Source organism: Castor canadensis, chromosome 5 (assembly GCF_047511655.1).
Source record: "Castor canadensis chromosome 5, mCasCan1.hap1v2, whole genome shotgun sequence".
In the NCBI taxonomy this organism is placed as follows: Eukaryota; Metazoa; Chordata; class Mammalia; order Rodentia; family Castoridae; genus Castor; species Castor canadensis.
The window spans coordinates 138,882,280-138,900,339 of NC_133390.1; the positions used below are offsets into that span (position 1 = coordinate 138,882,280).

The 18,060-nt window shown below is 40.0% G+C and overlaps 1 protein-coding gene across 2 annotated transcripts in view; it reads left to right on the top strand.

The window, feature by feature from the left end:
- Positions 1-17,311, top strand: part of Dzank1 (double zinc ribbon and ankyrin repeat domains 1) — a 106,739-nt gene extending 89,428 nt beyond the window's left edge. For both annotated transcript variants that reach the window (XM_074074254.1, XM_074074255.1), the window contains 7 exons: positions 1-75; positions 1,368-1,464; positions 1,892-1,992; positions 4,959-5,039; positions 5,526-5,653; positions 13,999-14,073; positions 14,538-17,311. In XM_074074254.1, the coding sequence (XP_073930355.1) occupies positions 1-75; positions 1,368-1,464; positions 1,892-1,992; positions 4,959-5,039; positions 5,526-5,653; positions 13,999-14,073; positions 14,538-14,703 (723 nt within the window). In that variant the 3' untranslated portion in view covers positions 14,704-17,311. The remainder of the gene's footprint in view (positions 76-1,367; positions 1,465-1,891; positions 1,993-4,958; positions 5,040-5,525; positions 5,654-13,998; positions 14,074-14,537) is intronic.
- The last annotated feature ends 749 nt before the right edge of the window (positions 17,312-18,060 follow it).

Genomic DNA, 18,060 nt, shown 5'->3' on the forward strand with positions numbered 1-18,060 from the left:
CTTATCTCTGCTACTGTTCATGAAGATGGCTGTGAAGTTAGCATCAGGCTGAATTATATTCAAGTCTCAAGCAAGGTAAGTAAATCTTTAGAAGTTGTTCACTAGAGAATTGACTAAACTAGTACATTACTGCATATAATTTGCAGAAATGCTTCTGTGAAATCCATGCAAAGGAAAAGTTTTCCACAGTAGAGAACAGGTTCCAAAAGAAGAAGAAATTTCACAATTATGATGTTAAGCAAACTGCAATGCTTTACATCTTTTTATTTGCTAAAGACATTTAAAAACTAACAGCATCACATATTTAATATAGACTGGCTCTGTACATACAGGAATTTCTGTTTAGAAATAAAGCTGATTGAGAGAGAATCAATCATAAACCCTTAATAATAATGGGTTTGTCTCAAAAGACCCATCCCAGTTAGATGACTTTTAAAAAAAGGAACAATTTTAAGTATTAATTGACTGTAGGCAGTTTCATAGAATTAGATAAATAGTTGAACTAAACCTCAGAGAAATCAGCTTTCAGGTGCATAAGAATACGATAAGAGCAGGAATTATCATCCACCGATGGTTCTATAGTTGTCTGGCTTGTTCGTGCTCATTGAAGTGTGATGACATGTCCATGATGCAATTGACACGGGGAAAGAATGACAAAAATTATGATATACACTTTGACCCATTTACTTTAGATAAAATAAACCAAGCTTAATAGTCGTGTCTCCTTTTATATAAGTATGTGACAAACATTAGTTGGTTAATATTAGTAGCTGTAGCTTCATTGGGCATGTCAGAATAGGCAAAAGAATTTTGTAGACATTCATTTGACCTCATTTTACTTTCACGACATCCCTTTGAAGCACATCATAATTTTTCCACTGTGTAGGTGAGGAAACAATGCCAGAGAAATTAAGTAACTTGCTTCTTCCAAGGTTACTAAGCTAGAAAGTGATAGAATGAGGAATCAAACTGCAACCTTAAGTGTTTCCAGCATGCCTCCCTAATGCCACAACACTGAAGGGATTTTAGCAGGGAAAGGACACAATTACTTATAAATGGCATAACGATGACTAGCAGAAGTCTGTTGGGAGGCTATTGTATCAGTCCCTGTGTGAGAAGATGGGGCCATGGCTGTAGTGATGGAGAGGAGAAGGGGCCCACTGAGGGAGTTGATGAAGAGGAAAAATGCATGATGCATCCTGGGGTGGTGAAGGAGGGGTCCAGAAGGATGTCCTGGCCTCAGGCTCAAATGTCTGGTAAAGGGAGCTGTCACTAACAAGAAGGAGCAGTTTAGCAGGGAGATGATCCTTTCTATTGAGACATAGCAGCCTCATCATTTGTGATACGTGAATTTTTTCATTGGCTAGAATCTGTATCTCAACAAAGCAGTGAATCTCAATGACCACTTTCTGAGCAGCGTTACCGAGGGTGGTAATGGGCTGTGTGACAGCAGATCCAGCTTGGGTAAGTTGTACTCTTCTGGTGACTTTATGATAGTTAACCAAGAACATCCTGACTTGAAAAGAATGGCAGGGTCTTGCATAAAATTTACCATTCTAATCATGAATCTAGTCTTTCTGAAGCTGAAGTGAGACTTCTGAAGTCCTTCACAGGCCTTCAGGAAACAATATTTCCAGGGGGTTAGGTGAAGGTGTGCTTTTTTCAACCTAAAAACTGAAGTCCATTCCTTCCCCTTCTTGTCAGTCATCATCTGGCTCCTGGACAGGGAGTGGCTCCGTAGGTCCTTCCTGCCAGTTTTAATCAAGTGGAAGATTTCTATAATAGCTATTTTATCCTTCCAACCTTTGATGGGCATGGAAGTAGAAGTGGCTATTTGTATTCAAGGAGTGGGAGAGAGGTCATTTTGGTCTACAATTCTTTGTCATTTCAGTGAGTGACTATAGCCAGAGTACCTCAGATACCCCTGAAAGAATGAAGAGGACATGGAGCCTCAAGACCAAGACATCCCACAAAAGGAAAGAGCAGCTTACAGTATGTGAACTCCTTGGTTTTGTAGCCATCTTCTTCAGCCTGTCATTTTAATATTTATTTTGACATTTTAAAAATAGAGTGCTTTCTTATTCATTTGCTTCTTTTTTACAATAGCATTTTTTTTTTATAGTACTGGTGTTTGATCTCAGGGCTTCATGCTTGCTAAGCAGGCACTCTACCACTTGAGCCACTCCTCCAGTCCTTTTTTGTGTTGGGTATTTTCTTTTTCTTATTTTATTTTATACTATTTATTTATTTTTTAATTATTCACTTATTCACATGTGCATACATTGTTTGAGTCATTTCTCCCCCCCCCCACCCTTCCAGGCAGAACCTGTTCTGCTCTTATCTCTAATTTTGTTGAAGAAAAGACATAAGCATAATAAGGAAGACAGAGCATTTTTGCTAGTTGAATTAAGGATAGCTATTCAGAAATAGATTCATCTCTAACTGATCTTTACACTGGTTACTGATCCCCTTCTCATGTTAACCTCTGTCGCTTTAAGGTTTCTGTATTAGTTCCTCTGGAGTGGGGACATCAAACTCTTTCATATTTTGGGTTTTCTACCTATTCCTATATCTCCCGTACATGCTCTCTCCTTGTCATGTGATCCAAGTCCAATTACATTGCTATATTTGCCCTAGATCTAAAGTCTGCATATGAGAGAGAACATACAATTTTTGGTCTTCTGAGCCTGGCTAACCTTGCTCAGAATGATGTTCTCCAGTTCCATCCATTTATCTGCAAATGATAAGATTTCATTCTTCTTCATGCCTGAGTAAAATTCCATTGTGTATAAGTACCACATTTTTTTGATACATTCATCAGTAGTGGGGCCTCTTGGCTGTTTCCATAACTTGGCTATTGTGAATAGTGCTGTAATAAACATGGGTGTGCAGGTGCCTCTGGAGTAACCTGTGCTATTCCTTTGGGTATATCCCCAGGAGTGGGATTGCTGGATCACATGGCAGGTCTATGTTTAGATTTTTAAGAAGCCTCCAAATTTTTTTTCAGAGTGGTTGCACCAGCTTGCATTCCCACCAGCAGTGTACCAGGGTTCCTTTTCCCCCACATCCTCGCCATTGTGTTAGGTATTTTCTTTTCTTTTTTTTTATTGTTTTATTATTCATATGTGCATACAAGGCTTGGGTCATTTCTCCCCCCTGCCCCCACCCCCTCCCTTACCACACACTCCACCCCCTCCCTCTCTCCCCCACCCCCTCGATACCCGGCAGAAACTATTTTGCCCTTATCTCTAATTTTGTTGAAGAGAGAGTATAAGCAATAATAGGAAGGACCAAGAGTTTTTGCTGGTTGAGATAAGGATAGCTATACAGGGAGTTGACTCACATTAATTTCCTGTGCGTGTGTATTACCTTCTAGGTTAATTCTTTTTGATCTAACCTCCAAGATAGGGTCTTGTGAACTATTTGCCTGGCTGGCTTAGAACTGCCATCTTCCTAATCTCTGTCTTCCAAATAGCTGTGATTACAGACATGAGCCACTGGCACCTAGTGAGCAGCATATTTTTATTTTATGGTGGTAGAGTCCTTTAAAATATCTCAAGATAGAAAGCTAGACTTATTTTAAAGTTTAACTTCCTGAATCATCTCTGTTTCCTCTAGCATCAGTTCTGCCTGCTGTATTTTTATCTTGTATTTGATTTGATTCAAATATGTGGAGATTGTCTGGCCATTTGACAAATAAATGGCTAGTTGGAATAGCACCAGTGCATGGTATAGGTGCCCAGCGTGGGTGTGTGGGTCTAAAGTCCCTGTGAGATTAGAGAACACCCCGGGCAAAAAGTTAGAAAGATCCCCATCTCAGCAAACTAAGATGGACATGGTGGTACATGTCTGTAATCCCAGCTAGAGGGAGACATAGGTAGGAAAATCAAGGTCCAAGGTCAGCCCTGGGAAGAAACACGAGACCATATCTGAAAAATTAAAGCAAAAAAGGGCTGGGGGCATGGCTCAAGTGGTAGAGCACCTGCCTAGCAAGTGCAAGGCCCTGAGTTCAAACCCCATATCACCAAAAAAAGTTAAAGAATAAAAAAAAAAGCGAGATCTTATAAAAAAATGACCAAAGCAAAAAGTGCTAGAGGTGTGGCTGAAGAGATAAAGCACCTACCTAGCAAACATGAGGACCTAAGTTCAAGCCCCAGCACAACCAAAAAAATTTTATATAAAGATGAATTTTGAAAATATAAAAGATAAAGTTTTTAGATTTCTGATAAATGAGAGCTGTTTTTTCTAAACAAGAGGGTGACTTTATTGATTCATTTATTTCTTAGGTGAGTACATTTTTTTGAACTGTTACAGGCAGGTTGGTCTTGAACAGTCGCTGGGTACAGCATTCCTATAATCCCAGCTACTCAGGAGGCCGAGGCATGAGGACCACAAATTTGAGGCCAGATTTGGGCACATAGAGAACTCAAGGCCAGCCTAGACGACTTAGCAAAACTCTGTCTCAAAATTAAAAAAAAAAAATTGTAAAGGACTGGAGGTGTAGTTCAGTGGTAAATTGCTTGCTTGGCACACATTAAGCACTGGGTTCAATCATCAGTACCACAGAAACATGCAAGGAAGTTCACCTGGCTGCTTTTCCTGTTCATAATGAACTAATGAGGTGTCTCATTGCTTTTAATAATATGAAACAATGTCATGTGGTGTTCTTCCCCAAGTGAAGGTTTTGGAGAAGAGCAAGATGGATATCAGCAGTCTATCACCTTAACCACTTGGCTACCTAGTCACAATAAGCTGGATATTAAATGTGGGGGTTTATGCTGCTGGCTGTTGAAGACCATGTGCACTCACACACTCACCTGTCTATGTGGCTCAGAACTTAACTGGGAGTGTGGCTGCTAAGCTTGAAGAGGGAACATTTGCCTTGAGTGTTGGACCTGGGACTGAATAGTACAAATACTGTGAGGGCGTGGAAATGACCATATTCTGCAATCCTGCAGCCCGAAAACAGACGCCTGTTGGAAGAAGTTGGCCCAACAGGGGAAGGAAGAGTCTCTGTGCTTGAACAGCTGCTGGATGAAGTGAGTGTGACCTGTGTCTCTGCGGAGGTCAGCCTGGCTCTCCACCTGCTGCCCACAAATTAAAACCTGTTTGAGAATGGAGTAAATGGCTAGTCAAAACCTTTCCATTCACTGTTACTGTTGCTATAAAGCAAATAAAATAGAAAATGTACACATGAGCCCAAGTAACATGAGCCCGAGTAGTATGGAGGACAGAACCCCTGGTCTGTGGCCCCATTAGACCTTCAGCCTGCTTTCCTAAACAAGTCAAATGTCAGCGTGCCTGCCCCTCCTCACTTGGGGAATGGAAGTCTTCCCACCTGGGGGCTTGGCAGGTGACCATTATAGGCTGGGTCTTGAGGTTTCCAATTCTCCTTTCCTTTGATCTAAAATCAACTTAGTTCCATCATTTTTTAACAGGAAATTTGTTGTGCCTAATAGGATGGTGACTGGACAATGTTGAATTTGGGGTTTGGTGGTGACTTTCTCATTTTCCATGTCCTGCAGGGAGCAGACCCCAACTGCAGTGATAATGAAGGTCGACCTGCTATTACGATGGCTGTTGTGAATAATCACCATGAAGCCATTCCAGTTCTCGCTCAGAGAGGAGCAGACATTGACCAGCAGTGGGGACCGTAAGTGAAACGTAACTGTTACAGCCATTTACGGCTCTTGGGGTTCTCTGCTTCAGCAGAATTAGTCTACACGTGTGCCCTGCTAGCTGGGACAACATAGAGCCATTTTAATCTATTTCAGTCTTAATAAGAGGCTTAACAGCTTTTGTTCTCCAAAACTGGGTAAAACAAAATTTTTTAAATCGCCCAGTGGGTTGCTCAACTTAGTCACTTTTATAAATGGTTATTTTGTTAACCCATGAATTTGTACTTTTTGTGGGACCATCAGATCCTTAGCTCCTGAGTGTTGATCAGTGTTCTCATCATGATCTGAACTCTTAAGATGAACATAAGGAAAGAGAGGCCCTACGTATTCCCATGGAAACACACCCCTGAAGTTAATGCAGAAGGAAAATGTCACACAGCTGTCTCTGGATGCTGACACTATGTGGAGGGGTTGGCCTGTCTGAGTTCACCACGTGATCTGGTACCTTGGTTTCCCACCTGTGAAAGAGGATGGAGAGTCCAGTCATGTTACCTGCTGCCCAGTCTTGGTGCAGTCCTGCCTCATGACCTTCTCTGCCAGCCTTATGATCCTATTGTTTCCTTGCAAATTACTTTGGTACTTGGGGTGGGAAGTCCCTGGAGCTTGGGTCCTTCATGACAACAGCTTATCTCCTTCTGGCCAAGATGTCCAAGTAGAAGCCTTCTAGGGAGCCTACTGCCTCCTGGATTCTCACTAAGACGAGTATGTTTTATTGCTCCTGACTCTTAAGATGAGCTAGATTACTGCTTTGGATACTCTAATGTGTCTATGAGTCACTCAAGGACCTTTTTATAATATAGATGAGGCAGAGGGTGGTTGCTGAGATTCTGCATTTCTTTTATCTTTTTCTTTTTGGCAGTACTGGAATTTGAACTCATGGCCTTCTGCTTGCTAGGCAACTACTCATATCACTTGAACCATACCATCTGCCCTTCTTGATTTATTTTCTTTTTCAGATAGGGTCTGTGTTTTTGGTCACAGACCATGATCTTTTCACATACCTGGGATTACAGGGATGAACCACCATACTATACCCAGCTTATTTGTTGAGATGGGGTCTTACTGACTTTGCCCAGACTGGTCTCAAATCATATCTACCCCATCTCTGTCTTCTGAGTAGCTGAGCTTACGTGGATGCACCATTATGCCTAGCCCTAGATTCTGCATTTTTCAAAGCTGTCAGAGAGAACAAGTGTTGCTAGTTCAGGTACCACAGTTTGTGTGGCAAGGTTATAGAGAATGTTCCTTTTTATTAGTGTATATTAATTGTACAAAGGGGTTTCACCTTGGTGTTTCATATATGCATATGTTGTACTTTGATCAGATTAACCCCCTCTGTTGCTCATTCTTTACCCTGTTCTGCCTTTCTCTAATTTTAAGTTTTTAGTGGGTCTCATTATACCATCTTCATACATAGACATAGTGTACCTCAGTATTGCCAACCCCAACTCTTTCCTCCCCAGGAATTCCACATTTACATCCATGTTTTCTCTTTCCCTCTCTCTATCCCTTCCTCCCTCTCTCTCTCTATACATATATAAAATATATACACACACATATATATACACATTTTTATGTAATTTATATATATACTTACATTCATGTTACACACACATACACACATTAGGTCTGGATTCCACACATGAGAGAAAAGCACTATTTGGCTTTCTTAGTCTGGCTTATTTCACTTAATATGATGATCTCTAGTTCCATCCATTTTCCTGCAAACAACGGACATAATTTCATTCTGCTGGGTTTTTTTTTCTTTTTTTTGGTGGTGGTGGTAATGGAATTTGAACTCAGGGCCTCACACTTGCTAGGCAGTTACTCTACCACTTGAGCCAATCATCCAGCTCTTTTTTGTGTTGGGTTTTTTCAATATATAGGGTCTCATGAACTATTTGCCTGTGCTGGATTTAAACTGCAATCTTCCTTATCTCTGCCTCCCAAGAAGCTAGGATTACAGGTGTGAGCCACCGGAGCTCGGCAATTTCATCCTTCTTTATGGCTGAATAATACTCCATTATTATATATACCACATTTCTTTTATCCACTTATCTGTTAGTAGGCAACTAGGCTGATTCCATAGTTGGGCTATTGTGAATAGTGTTGCTAGTGTACAGGTATCTCTATTATATCTTGACTTTAATTACTTTGGATATATGCCCAAGAGAGGTATCACCAGATCATGTAGTAGTTCTATTTTTAGTTTTTGGGGGAACCTCCATACTGATTTTCATAGTCACTGTGATAATTTACATTCTTACCAACAGTGTACAAGGGTTCCTTTTCCCCTGCATTCTCGCCAGCCTCTGCTGTTTGTTTTCTTGATGATAGCCATCTGACTGTTGTGGGGTGAAATCTCAGTGTCATTTTGATTTTTGGATTTTCTTTATGGCTAAGGATGCTAAACATTCTTCATGTGTCTGTTGACCATTTGTATTTCTTCTTTTGAGAGTTGTTTATTCAATTCATTTGCCCATTTATTAATTGGATTATTGGTTCATTTGAACTTTTTTTGAACTCTTTATATATTCTGGTTATTAATCCCATGTCAGATGAATAGCAAGCAAAGATTTCTCCCATTTTCTTCAATCTAGTGACTGTTTCCTTTGCTGAACAGTAGCTTTAGTTTGATGCAGTCCCATTTGTCAATCCTTGCTTTCATTTCCCAAGCTATTGGAGTCCTATTCAGAAAGTTGTTGCCTGTATCTTCCAGTGTTTCCCCTATGTGAAAACATAGGAAACTAGTAGTTTCAAAGGTTCAGGCCCTACATTAAGGTATTTGATCCATTTTGAACTGATGTTGGTACAGGGCACGATACAGGGATATGATTTCAGTCTTCCACATGTGGATGCCCAGTTTCTCCAGCACTATTTGTTGAAGAGACTGTTTTTTCTTCAATGTATGCTTTTGGCACCTTTGTCAAAAATTAGATAGCTGTAGCTGGGTGGTTTTATTTCTGGGTCTTGTATTCAATTCCATTGGGCTACATGTTTGTTCTTGTGACAGGACAGTGCTATTTTCATTGCTACAGCTCTGTAATACAGAAACCAGCAATGCTGCCTGTGCTCAGGATTGCTTTGGCTATTGGGGGTCTGTTGTGCTTCCATATGAATTTTAGGATTGTTTTCTCTATTTCTGTGAGGAATGTCATTGGAATTTTTATGGAGATTGCATTAAATCTTTAGATTGTTTTTAGTAATATAGTCATTTTCACAATGTTTATTCTGTAGATGCATGAATATGAGAGGACTTCCCATCTTCTAGTGTCTTCTTTGATTTCTTAAGTGTTTTATAGTTTTCAATGTAGCGGTCTTTTACCTCCTTAGTTAAATTTATTCCTGGGTATTTTTAAGACTATCATGAATGAGATTTTTTTTCCTGATTTCTTTATCAGACTGTTTGTTGTTGGTGTATTGAAAAGCTAATAATTTTTGTATGTTGATTTTGTATACTGCTACTTTGCTGATAGTGTTTATGAGATCTAAGAGTATTTTGGTGGAGTTTTTAGTGTCCTTTAAGATCATGTCATTGCAAATAGGGAAGATTTGACTTCTTCCTGTCCTATTTGTATCCCTTTTATTTTTATTTCTCTTGCTTTATTGCTGTGGCTGAGAATTCACTATATTGAATAAGTGTGGAGAGAGTAGATACCCTTGTCTTATTCCTGACTGTAGAGGAAATAGTTCAGTTTTTCTTCAATTAATATGATGTTGGCTATAGGTTTATTATACATAGCCTTTATTATGTTGAGGTGCGTTTCTTGTATTCCTACTTTCTTTAGGACTTTTAGCTGGAAGGGATGTTGAATATTGTCACAGTCTTTTTCCGAATCTATCAGGATGATAATGTGTTTTTGTTCCTGATTCTCTTTATGTGTTGTATCATGCTTTTTGATTTGCTGTGCTGTACCATCTTTACATACCTGGAATGAAACTTGATCATGGTGTATGATTTTTTATGTGTTGCTAGATTTGGTTAGCAAGGACTTTTGCATCTATGTTTATCAGGGATTTTGACCTATAACTTTTTTTGACACATTTAATTTTCTTTCTTAAACCATGAAAACTATATATAATTTTACTGGGATTCCTGATTGTACCCTTGTTTGAAAAAGATCATGCCTTCAACACATCCATAATCCCATCTGGTTGCTAAGTTTTTCAATGCCATTCTTTTTTAGAAGCATTCTCCTTGGAGTACATCCTACACAGATCTGACCTGACAGGTTTCCATGCCTGCTGCGTAGTGATTATCATAGGGTTTTTTAACTGGAATCGACTTCTTTCTTGGTTTTGACCATTGTCAGCCAAAAGTACAGTCTGAAGTGACTGTTGCTGTCTGTGGTCAGGATTGCTTTGGCTATTGAGGGTGTGTATGGATGGGGAGGTGGCACTTGCCTGGCATGCATGAAGCCTTGAGTTTGATACTCAAAATTTTAAAAAAGAAAAAGGGAAAGAAACAAAAAGAAAAAGAAAAGAAAGTGTGTAGAGCTGGCAGGGTGGCTGAAGAGGTACAGCACCTGCCTAGCAATCATGAGGCTCTGAGTTCAAATCCCAGTACTGCCATAAATAAATAAATACAAAAACTGAAAGGGGAGCCAGATGCCCTGGGAGGCTATGTTGGATGCTGAAATGGGGATGATCATGGTTTAAGGTAGTTTATGAGACTCCATCTCCAAAATAACTATACAAAATGAACTGGAGGTATGGCTTAAACAGTAGAGTGTCTGCTTTGCAAGCTTGGAGTCCTGAGTTCAAACCCCAGTCCCACCAGAAAAAAAAAAGTCCACAGGGGGGAAAAAACTAATTTGGGCTAATGGAACCCCAGTACCACCAAAAAATGAAGAAAGAAAGAAAGTGTGTAGAAATTTTTCTGAGGTGTTTTTTGTTGTTGTTTTGTTTTTGCGGGTGCTGGGAATTATCAAACCTAGGTCTTTGTGAATGACAGGCAAGCACTCTTCCATGAGCTACACTCCCAGCCTTTACCTTCACTTTGATTGGTATAATATATCTTCTGTGTTCAAAATAAGTATTTCCCAATTCTTGGAAAGCCTTGTGTTGATTTCTAGCATCCAGGATAGCCCATGAAAAAACTGGTAACAAATTTGTGTTCCCTTGTGACCTTGTTCTTTGGAAGCATTTATCTTTGATGTTCTGAAATTTCACAAGCGTATTTTTATTTTTTTTCATTTTTCTTTTATTATTCATATGTGCATACAAGGCTTGGTTTATTTCTCCCCCCTGCCCCCACCCCCTCCCTTACCACCCACTCCACCCCCTCCCGCTCCCCCGCTCAATACCCAGCAGAAACTATTTTGCCCTTATCTCTAATTTTGTTGTAGAGAGAGTATAAGCAATAATAGGAAGGAACAAGGGGTTTTGCTGGTTGAGGTAAGGATAGCTATACAGGGCATTGACTCACATTGATTTCCTGTGCGTGGGTGTTACCTTCTAGGTTAATTCTTTTTAATCTAACCTTTTCTCTAGTTCCTGGTCCCCTTTTCCTATTGGCCTCAGTTGCTTTAAGGTATCTGCTTTAGTTTCTCTGCATTAAGGGCAACAAATGCTAGCTAGTTTTTTAGGTGTCTTACCTATCCTCACCCTCCCTTGTGTGCTCTCGCTTTTATCATGTGCTCATTGTCCAATCCCCTTGTTGTGTTTGCCCTTGATCTAATGTCCACATATGAGGGAGAACATACGATTTTTGGTCTTTTGGGCCTGGCTAACCTCACTCAGAATGATGTTCTCCAATTCCATCCATTTACCAGCGAATGATAACATTTCGTTCTTCTTCATGGCTGCATAAAATTCCATTGTGTATAGATACCACATTTTCTTAATCCATTCGTCTGTGCTGGGGCATCTTGGCTGTTTCCATAACTTGGCTATTGTGAATAGTGCCGCAATAAACATGGATGTGCAGGTGCCTCTGGAGTAACAGCACAAGCATATTTTTAGATGTGCTGATTTTATTCAACCAGTTGACCATTTATTTATTTTTGCTTACTTACTTATTTACTTTTGAGACAAGGTTTTACTATATAGCCCAGGCTATATAGCAAATCCTCCTGCCTCAGCCTCCTGAGTGCTGGTATTGCAGTGTGTGCTACCACTCCCAGCTCCTCATTTATTTTTTATTAGTGTATATTAATTGTACAAAATAATGGGCTTCATTATGACATTTTTCCATTGGTCCTTTTAGTCTAAAACTATGTCTTTCTTTTTAGTCTAAAAATATGTCTTTCTTTTTTTTTCCTTTATTGTTATGCTGGGTGGGGGTACATTTGGCATTAATTTACCCCCTCCACTGCTTCTCTCCTCCCCCCATCCCCATTCATGGAATAGTTACAACAAGTATCATTATTGCATTTACATGCATGTGTACAATTTTTTTGCACTGTTTTCACCCTCCTACCCACTTTCCCCACCACCTCCCCCCTCCCACTGGAACCAACCCTCCTCCTTAGGCAGGCCCTGTTCCACTCTCCTATTATGTTTTTCTTTAACTCAGGAAAAATTTCTTCTATTCTCCCTTTGTTATTTTTGTCCCTTTTTTGCCCCTATTGCCTTTCTAGAATTGTTAGTTGGATGGTAGACCTCTTGAATTGATCCCCTGTATCTTTTTTTTCTTTCTTTTCTTTTGCCCATATTTTTATTTCTGTGTTTCTCTCTACTTTGCAGATTTTCCTCACTTTATTGTTCACCCTTTCTGCTGAATAATTTTAATTTTACTTTTTATGTCTTTTTTTCTTTTGAAATCACTGTCCCGGGGACATTGAAAACATCCAGTAGCTTTTTTTTTTTTTTAAATCTTAAATCCATACCTAAGTCAACATGTTAAAGTTGAAAGGAAGAAGAGAAAGATTTGTTTGTTTGTTTGGTTTGTTGTTTTTGAGGTACTGGGGTTTGAAATCAGGGTTCCATACTTGCTAGGCAAGCTCTGTATGATGTGAGCCATGCCCCCACTCCTCACATTTTTACTTTCTAAGAGCTCTTTTTTTGTTCTGATTATTTTTTTTGCATAACCTTTTGGTGCATTACTTTTGTTCATTATTGAATAAAAATATTTTCATCCATTATTGTCTCAAATCATTCTTAGGGTACCAATTAGGGTTTTATGTTTTAAATTTCTTGTATTTGTGTATCTTGGTTTTTCTCTTTGATGCTACATATTTTTCTCAGATATGTGTAATCTGTTGTTATCTGTTCATATTTGAGGCTGGGGATTGGGCTGGTTGAGTGGGAACTCTGTGAATATAAGTGGAGCTTGTCAACTGAGGGGGCTTTGTGAGTAGGGGGAGCTGCTTCTGGGCTAGTCCCCACGGATGTCAGAAACTTCCTCCTCATCAGAGAAGAGGACACCATACTTTTTCTCTATTGAGGTAAACTTATGGCTGCAGTTATATCTGCAGGTGACGGGGATGGGTCAGTAGTGTCAAGAGAAGAGGCTGGGGCTGGGACATCCACACCTTCAATTGCTTACCTCATCTCTATTTCTGGTTGCGACTCCCACCTTCCCGCATTCCTGCCACCTCTACTCAGTAGACTTTCAGTAGTTCAGGTACCACCACATCCTCCTTTTCAGCTATCTACTACTCCCTCACTAAAACAAATCTGACTGGAAAAGATCGAGAGGCAATCTGTCATTGCAGCAAAGTATGCTACAGACTTGCAGCAAAGTCTGGTTGCTCAGGTTTGCCCTTTGGGTTCTAAAAATTGGTGTTTGTTTTCGTATCACATAAGACAAATCACTGAAATCACAGTCATTTCTCCCACACAAAAATAACTTCATCACTGAAAATTTATCAGCATAGGGAATATTCAAGAGGTCTAAAGTTGAGACTGTGTCAAAGTACTTCATAAACTCTCACAGGAAATGTATCAATAAAGTATGTTTAGCATTAATTAAATCAACTATAAACATCCTTATGTGTTTCCCACATGAAAAATGGTGCACATTTCATTGTGTCTTTTCTTTATGTCAAGAGAACAGATATTTCTGGTGTGCTAAACTGCAGGTAAATTAGCAGCATGGCTAGTTGAGCTGTTGCTGTCAGTAACCTTCTGAAAAATGAAAAGAAAAAAGATGAATGTGTTTCTAGACTTTTCCCTTTCTATCTATTATCAAAGCTCCCCCTGCCTCCCCATCACAATATTCTTCCAAGGGAAAGAACAGAGAGGGAGACTCAAGAGATTTTCTCAGGTTACTTTAAAGACCAGTGAGGAAAACCCAGGCACTTGGGTATGTTGTCCTTTCTGTTTCCTGATGATGTTAACTAAGGATTTACCTGGGAATTTTTTCTACCACAAATAGGTTCAGAAACACAGCTCTTCACGAAGCAACTCTCCTTGGCCTGGCAGGAAAGGAGAGCATCACCACTTTACTGGGGTATGTACCTTGGCCTCTGGTGGGCACTGAGAGGGCCACAGTGAGTGATCTGAGTGATCTCTCTACTGACCTGTGATGCTTTTAGAGGGGCCCCATCCAGTTCCTGAACTGCTGTCCCTGTGAATGGGGGTCACCATCCCACTGTGCCCTCTAGGGCACTGAGAGCTTTTCAAAGCATAATGAACCTGCTGCTTTCATTAAACATACTTGCTTGTAGAGCTTTGATGCAACTGGAACCAATGCCTATGATTGGCAATTGAATATTTTGAAATTACACAGCACCTTAAAAGGTCTAGGGGTAGAGTTACCTCTGAGAACTAAAGTCATGGTGGCTTCTTGGGGACAGGTCTGGGGAGGTGGGGCCAGGAGGTGCCAGGCTGGCCTTTGTGTAAGGGAAGAGTCAGGCCATGAGGGTCATTTGCCCACGTGCTTCACAGCCCCTGTTTTCTCCATTTCCTTCGCAGATGCAACGCAGATATTCAAAAGAAGAATATAAGAGGCCAGACAGCATATGACATGGCTCTGGAAATAGGGGATGACCTCATAACCTCGCTCTTTGCCTCTAAGTTCAGCCAAGGGATTGAGGACCAACTTGCCCAACCCAAGAACCCTAGCCAGGGCAACTGTTAGATCTGAGGTAGCCACAGGTTTCGCTTACAGAGACTACCCAGCTCTGGCTATTCTCTGTTCATTTCTAAATGTGTATTTGACATTAGGAATTGAGGTTGAGAGGAACTCATAAGGTTCTTCTTCTTCTTTTTGTGTAAGCCTCCAATACCACATAGGTGGCTCCCAGTGCACCTTGGATCGTGACCCTAATGTATGCTTTTTATTGGTTTATTGCTAGGGTTTTTTTTTAATTTGGTTTTTAGTTTTAAATTTATTTTTTTAGCCAGGAGCCAGTGGCTCATGCCTATAATCCTAGCTACCTGGGCAAAAATGAGGAGGACTGAGGTTCAAGACCAGCCAAGGCAAACAGTTCATAAGACCCTATCTTGAAAATACCCAGCACAGAAAAAAGGGATGGGAGAGTGACTCAAGTGGTAGAGTGCCTGCCTAGCAAGCATGCAGCCCTGAGTTCAAACCTAGTACTACCAAAAAATTATTTTTAATAGATAACAATTGCACATGTTCAAAGCTAAAAGATATATATAAAGTATTATGTAATGGATGGAGTATCTTCCCATCCCCGCCCCACAGCCCCACTTCCCTCCTCAGAGGCATCAATGACACCAGGGTCACCGTGCCTTTACAGGGGTGGTATAGCATTAGATTTATCTAATATATATGTACATATACATATGGACTATACATAAAAATATATGGGCATATATATATACTTCCATCCTTTTTTCTTCAGATAACAATGAGACTTCTGCAGATTCATTTAATAATTCGTAAAAGAATATTGTACTCTGGTAGAGTGATACATTCCTTATCTTAGCAGAAAGCAAACAGTGCATCTGAAAAATCTTCCCAAGACTCAGAACTCTGTAATCTTGAGCTTATATCTTGATGCTTCCACAATCTGGGACCTTGCTGTGTAGAGTGAGTCTTCAGGTTCTTTTGCCCTCCTTCAGTGGTCTTTATAGCTGGCCATGATCTCATCTACAGCAGACAGTGGGTAAGAACAGGAGGCAGTATTTCAGCCAGCTTATCCATCATGGGATAGGATACCCTGCTGGGAACAAGGCTGCACCATCCTGCTGACCTGGGGTGTCCACAAGACAGACAGCAAACAGCTGGGTTATCTCTTGCATATCCTCAAAGTTAACATGTTGAAACAGGATTCACAGATGAGCCATTTCATGATAAGCCTCTTTAGAGACATGGACCAGACCATACATTTTGCTTCTATGTTATATTCCTGACAAAATCCTGGAAATTTCTTATTATTTAGAAGTGATTTAATCTCTGTGAGTTGAACATTGTGAACTTCACACATGAGGACAAATGAGAGTAGAGGAGTTTCAAGAATAAATCACACCTGTTTCTTCTCGCTGCTCTCCAAAAAGGTTGCCTGGGTACATGCTCTCGGCACTGAGCCTTTGCTCATGTGGCTTCTGTTCCTATTCCTCTCCATCACCTCTCGCCACAGACCAAATCAGGTGCTTCCCCTCTCTATCCTAGAATGCCTCTAATTTCCCTCAAACAGAAGTAACCAGCCCATGTTTGTTATAGTTTGCATCTTAAGTGTCCTCCAAAGGCCTATGCATTAAAACTTGGTTCCCAGGGTGGCACTGTTGGGGGTGGTAGAACTTTTAAGATGTGTGGCCAAGTGGGAAGACTTCTATTAAATGGGGGCATGTCCTTGAAGAGACTTGTGGGATCCTGTGCCCCATCTTCAACTCTCTTTTGCTTCCCAGTGATAAGGTAAGTGGTTTGGTTCTGCCATGATGTGCTGCCTTGCCACAGGCCCAAAGCAATAGGGCCAACTTATCATAGGCTGGAACCTCAAAACTGTAAGCCAAAATAAAACATTTCTCATTATAAGTTGATTATGTTAGGTATTTTGTTATAGTGGTAGAAAGCTGACTAATACAATGTTGTACTTGCCTGCTCATATACTGTAAATGTCTTAATTTTATTTCCTGACAATAGTGGTTTCTCAGGAATGTTGTTGAGAACATTCATCTTGTGATTTTTTTTTTGGTATGGGCAAATTATTATTGTGCCAAAAGGAAGGCTTTGCAGCAGATGTGTCTTGGCTGTTACATTTGAAAGGCATTTATTTTTTATCTGATAGTTCTGATATAAGGTTGTAGACAAAAATACTTATGCTAGTAAAGTAGAAAATAGTTGGATGTTAACTTTTCAAAATAACTATTTAAAAATTCAAATAATATCCTGGTTATGTGGGTTTATGTGCTGTGAGGTGGGTAATATTGTAATTATGTCTTGCCTCTTGGACACATTTATAGTCAAGATAAGACGCTTAGGCCTCATCACAGTTTGACAGACTAGATTATTTACTATTTATCCTGTTGAAACAATTGTTTTCATAAAAATTTTCATGTTTAGTGTAAGAAATTAAAACAATGTAGAAAATTCAAATAAGTAAAGAAAAACAGATGAAATATCACACCCATAGTGTCAGTGTTCTCAAGGTCTCTGTGCATAGACTATTTTACATAGCTATTTTTGTTGAATAATATATTAAAATCTATTTCCTTGTAAAAAATGTTATCCTGATTTAAATCTATGTACCAATAAATATGTTACATGCTGTGAAAGAGCAGATCATCTCACCCGCTGCTTTTTTGGGGGTGTGGGGTATTGAGACAGGGTCTCACTATGTAGCCCAGGCTGGCCTTGAACTCAGGATCCTTCTGCCTCAGCCTCTCAAGTCGCTGGGACTACAGTGTGTGTTACTGTGCCTGGCCTCATCTACTTCTTCTATGCTCTTCTTCCTTTGAATTCCTTTAAATTGGGGTTGGCTTTACAAGGAAACGGAAGCAATCCAATTTAAAGCTATTAGTGAGCATTTAGTGGATGTCTATTCCTTTGAGGGAAAACTAGTGAAATAGAACATGATCCTTGTGCATGAGGATTTGCCGTGACCTTGGGAGAGGGACACAGATGCACGCATCTATCAATCTGTGTTTGTCTTCTGTCCAGTGTATCATGAGGATCTCTAGAAGGACGCACAAGTTAAAACTATAGATAGGTTCAGGTACCTCTGTCCTTTCAGCCACATTGTAGTATTGCATGTGGCTTTGACCATCACTCCTCCCTTTATTTGGATTGATACAATATTGTCTTAGTCTGTTTTGTATTGCTAGGACAAAGTACCTTAGACTGGGTAATAAAGAGAAATTTACTGCTCACAATTCTGGAGGCTGGGAAATTCTAAAATCAAGACACTGACATATTTGGTGCCTGAAAGTCCATTCCTCATAGATGGTGATTTCTTGGTGTGTCCTCACACGAAGGGAGGGCAAAGAAGCTCCCTATGTGCCTTTCATAAGAGCACTGATCTTATTTATG